Source organism: Merops nubicus, unplaced genomic scaffold (genome assembly GCF_000691845.1).
Source record: "Merops nubicus isolate BGI_N331 unplaced genomic scaffold, ASM69184v1 scaffold44425, whole genome shotgun sequence".
NCBI lineage: Eukaryota > Metazoa > Chordata > Aves > Coraciiformes > Meropidae > Merops > Merops nubicus.
The window spans coordinates 854-6,124 of NW_008609710.1; the positions used below are offsets into that span (position 1 = coordinate 854).

General features: G+C 42.6%; 1 protein-coding gene across 1 annotated transcript; it reads right to left on the reverse strand.

The window, feature by feature from the left end:
- Window positions 1-2,277: 2,277 nt before the first annotated feature.
- Window positions 2,278-5,013, reverse strand: LIG4 (ligase IV, DNA, ATP-dependent). Its single transcript, XM_008940663.1, has one exon. It carries the CDS (start codon window positions 5,011-5,013, stop codon window positions 2,278-2,280), a length of 2,736 nt encoding a protein of 911 aa, XP_008938911.1.
- Between the last annotated feature and the right edge of the window lie 258 nt (window positions 5,014-5,271).

Here is a 5,271-nt window from a genome sequence, read left to right on the forward strand (position 1 = left end):
ACTTCTTCCCTGGATTCTCCTGTTCCCTGGATTGTAATCTACATATATAATTAAATCTGGACCCAGCTTTGTCCACAGATCCACACAGTCCCACCCACTTCAGTGGCCATGCAGAAGAAATATCTCAAAATAAAACCTGACCTGCTAATAGATTGTATTTTAGAGGTGGAGTAGCAAGATTCTCTTTTTACACTGACCTATTACAGCCCCTCTTATTCAACATTTTAAAGTAAAGATAAATTTGCAATACAGTAACCAAAAGAACTACATGCCAGCTAAATTGCCTGACATTATCCAGTCACCTAATTACCATGCCACAAATAAATGCCCTTGATTAACAATGAATTTCTAGTTCTAACTAGAACCAGTGCAAAATACAGCAGAAAACAAGCTAAATCAGCAGAGTGCATCTGCAAGGGGGGTTAATTTTTTTGTTTAAACAAATATAAAATTTAAATATTTAAAATTTAAAAATTAAAATTCAAATTTAAATAAAGTTTCAATAAATATAAAATTAAACCTTTAGCTGTGTAACTGAGGAGTCAGTAAAAAGAATAACAATTTAAGAAAAATAGCAATTTTGCTGGTAATTTACTACTTCTAGATTCCCCAGACCTTGCATAGCTTTGAGACAACAAAAAGACAACATGGAATCAATACTTTTAAAACATATCTCTGTAAAGAACACTTAGATCTATAAGTGAGTTGTTTGACAATGCCTCCAGAGACATTAATTCATATTTGCCCCTTTCTTTTAACTAGGAACACCTAAAATATGTATTTTACTCAAATCCATTTAAGATTAATCTGTGTGGCTATGAAGACAAACTCTCTTCTCATTTTCTATTTATAAATCAGAAGGCACATTCCAAAGAAGCAGCCAAATAAGTTAAAACTGAAGTATTCTATTTCCTCTATACCAATTTTCTACTTCAATTATTAGAAGAAAAATAATGCACTTTCAGCATATGCTTTTTTACATGGGCAAAAAATGCTTTTCAACAATTTGAATGGTGCCTTAAGAAAAGTGGTTATCACATTTTACCTAGTTAGTGTACTTCAAATAATAAGGGAGCTCCTAATATTTACCCTAATTATGAGGGGAGAATAAAGGTCCTTCCAAGCAGCCTTTCATATCACATTTCCCAAGTATTTTTACAGCAATTGTTTGTGAGCACAATCACAAAAAGCACTGAAGAAATAGCTCAGCCAAAAACTGGTTCTGTGTGAGCAGCTCAAGAGTAGTTCTGGTTGATTCCAGTGTTGACACACCAAGAACTGAGGCCTCAACCTTTCTCCAATCAAAATTAAGGCACAAATTATAGGAGAATAAAATCAGAAACTAAGTTTTGTGCTTTTGAAAACAGTTCTCTCTCTCTAAAAAAAAAACCCACCCCCAAAAAACAGGCAGACTTCAAACACCAAACCCACCCCTAAAAAACAGGCAGACTTCAAAAATAGATTTTATTTATTAATTTAAACAAAAAATACACATTAAACTGGGTATTTGGAAATAGTTCATAAAACATTTTTTGACAGATTAAACTGATAGGTAAGTGTAAAAGCTTCAAAGGTTTTAGTTAAGTTAAAAGCTTGAGGTGTAAAAGTGCCCTGTGGCACTTCATGGTTTAACTGTAATGAGCACATGACAGTTTTTAGGTAATTAATTTGTATATTAGAGACACACAGGTCATTAGGAATTCATTAGCACGTCAATCAGAAGTTTAGGTTCTATTTTACAAGGGATATTTACACAAAAATAACAGGGGATTAATGCAATATCCTAAAATCAAAGTGCTGCTGAGGCTGTGAGGGGCTCGACGCCCAAACAAATGTAAACAGATTAAAATAGTACAGACAAGGTTCATAAATAAATGAATTCTAGGCACAAAACAATCCCACAAAAGTGTGAATGCCATTGCCAATTGATAAATAAACATGATAAATAGTAAAATCTCCATAAAATACTAAATCATTGTCTCCATTTTGAATAATGGAGGCAAGCACCACTAACAGCTGGGAATTCTCTTCCATAAAACCCTCGATCTCTCCTGAGATCTGTTTGTGAAGTTAAAGGCTTAGATCATCTACCTTGGGGTGGTTTTTCTTGCTAATTAAAAGCCTTCCTCTAATTTCAACAATACAATGTTATTCTTCAGCTGGAGTGAGCTTTAAAGACATAAAACCAGACAAAAAGAATGAAGGCAATCTCATCATCCCTGAGTCCAATCACACCCACAATAATGCTTTTGTTCCAAGCTTAAAAACTACTTTAATTTAAATTAAATACTGATTTTCACTCTTGGAGACTCCCTCCTCCACTGACTCTGTTACCCACAGCTCAGACACAATCTGAAATTTCTTCCCAAATGTCCTCCTGAGTGCTTTCAACTCTTTCACCCTGGAATGATCTTCTCCTATGACAACATGGGAGACCCCTTCTTCAAGGCAAGAGACTACTTTTGCCCCATGAAAACGGAGCTCCAGAGCTCTGGTTGATAGTGTTGTGCCATGGATTTTGGTTCTGGGCTGGCTGACAACAGCATAACAGTCCACATAGACAGTGCTGCCTCTGAATATGCTGAGCTGGCAGCTGTTCCATGAATAACGTTCTTCTAACTCCACAATGGAGTCCAAAGACATCCTCTTCTTGTCTTTCATCCTGGAGAACACCTCCTGGAGCTGGGCCAGGTCTGTGTCTGCAGTGTAGCTGTCTCCATAAGGATCGTACTCCCGGGCGAAATGCTCCTTTGTCTCAGGACACATGTGAATCATGCAGGCTGGCTGCCAAGGCACCAGCATTTTGCTGTGGAAACACTGCAGGAGCCACTCTGCCCTCACCACGTCGTACCTGTTGGAGGAGATGATGTTCTTCACCCTCAGGTTCTCAGCCCCTGCGATGACACAGTAAGTCTCTGGCCCTGGGTTCTGCACCACGCTGCCACCACATTCAGCTATTCTGCTCTCCAGCTCAGCCTTGGAGTAATTCCTTGTTCCTGTCATAACACAGAACTCGACATCTTCAAACATATTGGAAACCTTGTTCACACTGGAAAGATCAGGAGCTTTAAACTGCTCAGCAATCCCAATGATCTTTTTCACCTTTGGCACCGTTCTCCTTTTTTTCTCCCGTGGCTCCTCGTTCTCATCCATATGAAGGTGTTTAGATGCCAGTTTCCCTTCTGCTTTCCTCCTGAGATCCTCCAGCAGGTCTGAAGTCATGCACTCGTGCCACTCCTTGTCCTCTCTTATCCTCTCAATCCGTGGAAACCTCAAAGTACAGTCAGTTTTGTACATGTCACTGGCAACAATCTCAGCGGCCTTGACCTGAACGATGACAGAGTTGCAAGGCTCAATGTACATCTCAGGTTTCTCAGTCCCACACAAAATGTTGCTGGGAGGGTCCTTCCTCTGGTAGGGCTTCCAGTGTTTAGCCAGTTTCAAACCTAGATCCTGCAACTCCTTCATGGTATAGCCAGAGCCAACCCGACAGATGGTGTGGAAAACGGTGGGTTTTTGGTTGGGAGGAGGTGTCTCTGCCACAGCACAGAGAAAATGAGACATCATCCCACCTCTTGAGCCCTTCCCCCAGTAGCCACCAACAATCAGAAGGTCGAGCTCATCCATCAGCCCGTTGACATATTCTGGCTTGATTTTTAACCAGCCCTCCCCACGCTTGTCAGGCTTGTAGGTGGACGTGGGATCTTTCACCATAATCCCTTCCTCCCTGTTATCTATGGCCTCATTTAAAGCATCAATCACATCTTTTCTTGTTCTGGCACTTTTTTTCTGTACAACTTGTATCCTGCCTGTCACTGGGGTGAACACACTGTTTAATATTTCATATCTCCTGCTCAGCACTTCGTGCCCCAATTTCTCATCGTTAACCATCAAGACATCAAACACACAGAAGCAGGTCTGCAGCTCAGAGTCCTCCACCATCCTTTTTATGTCAAATCTGTTCCCTTTTTGCATGAAGGTTTGTGTCTCAGGGTTGTAAGCCATCATCTCACCATCCAGGATGCAATTTTGGACGTGGCTCTTAAAGACAGGATGAATAAAAGGTGTTAATGACCCATCCAGGGGGGAAGCCCCAAACTGCTGAGTGTAGTCAAAGCCATTTCTGGAAAAATACTTATACACATCTCCATCTTTGTGCATCTGCATCCGTTCCCCATCCAGCTTAGTCTCTATGTAGAATGTCCTGTGGTTCATCTGCTTCTCAATCTGCTGCACGTCGGCAATAGCAGCCAGCATGGGTTTGAAGGCAGAAAACAAGGAGATGGAGACATCACTCAGGGAGACAGAGGGGTCGTGCAGCTGCCTGCAGACTTTTTCCAGATCTGTGGTGACGTTGTGCAGCTCAGCAGCATCGGGGTGGAAAATGGAGAAGATGGTCTGCTGGCTGACACCAAGCTTCAGATCCTTGATAATCATGCGGATGAGCCATTTCTGCTCCAGAGCTGTGCTCTGGGTAATTAACTGCAGAAGGCTTTTCTTTAACAGCCCCTTGTTTTTCGCAGCATTGTTGTTGGCTATTGCATCCAGGTGTTCATTGACCTGCTCAATGGTCAGCCTCCCTCGTTTTGGGCTCCTGGGTTTCAAGACAAAGTAGGCGATGGTGGCGAAATCTCCAGCATCTCCCCGGGAGCCAGAGGGTGTCCTGTAATTTAAGAGCTTTGCAGCATCTTTCCCATCTTTTGGTAAATTCAGCAGCTCGATGTAGAGCTTGGCAAGCATGGTTTCTTTAATCCCATAAGCCATCCTCTCTCTCTCCAGCTGGGGGAGAATAAGTCTCATGGCTGGGTAAAACGAATCCGTCACCTCTTTTTCTTTCTGATGCAGGGCATGGTGGAATTTCCTCCAGGAATCCAGGAACTCCCTGAAACACTTGGTCTTCTCTGGGCGAGATTTGCACGTCTGCATTCTCTCCAGGGTGGAGCAGAGATCTCCAAAGGGCACGTGAGAGGCCACCGTGTTCTTGGCAGGCTGGGCAGCAGCTGTGGAAGCCATCAGAGGCTGTTTTTCCCTAAGAACAAAAAAGAGGACGGTTGAAGAGGAAGGAAACGTTAGCACATAAAAAATCTAATGAGGATTTGCTTGTTTTCTCAGTTCTCTAATTAGGATTTAACCCTTCTCTTTATTTAGAGGTCACCCAGCAGGACCACCAGCCCGAGTCACGGCGCTCAGCACCGCGCCCGACGCTCCGAGGCAAAGCACCGGCCAGAGGAGAGGCCGGCAAAGCGGGACAGGGCACCGCGGCCCGGCCCC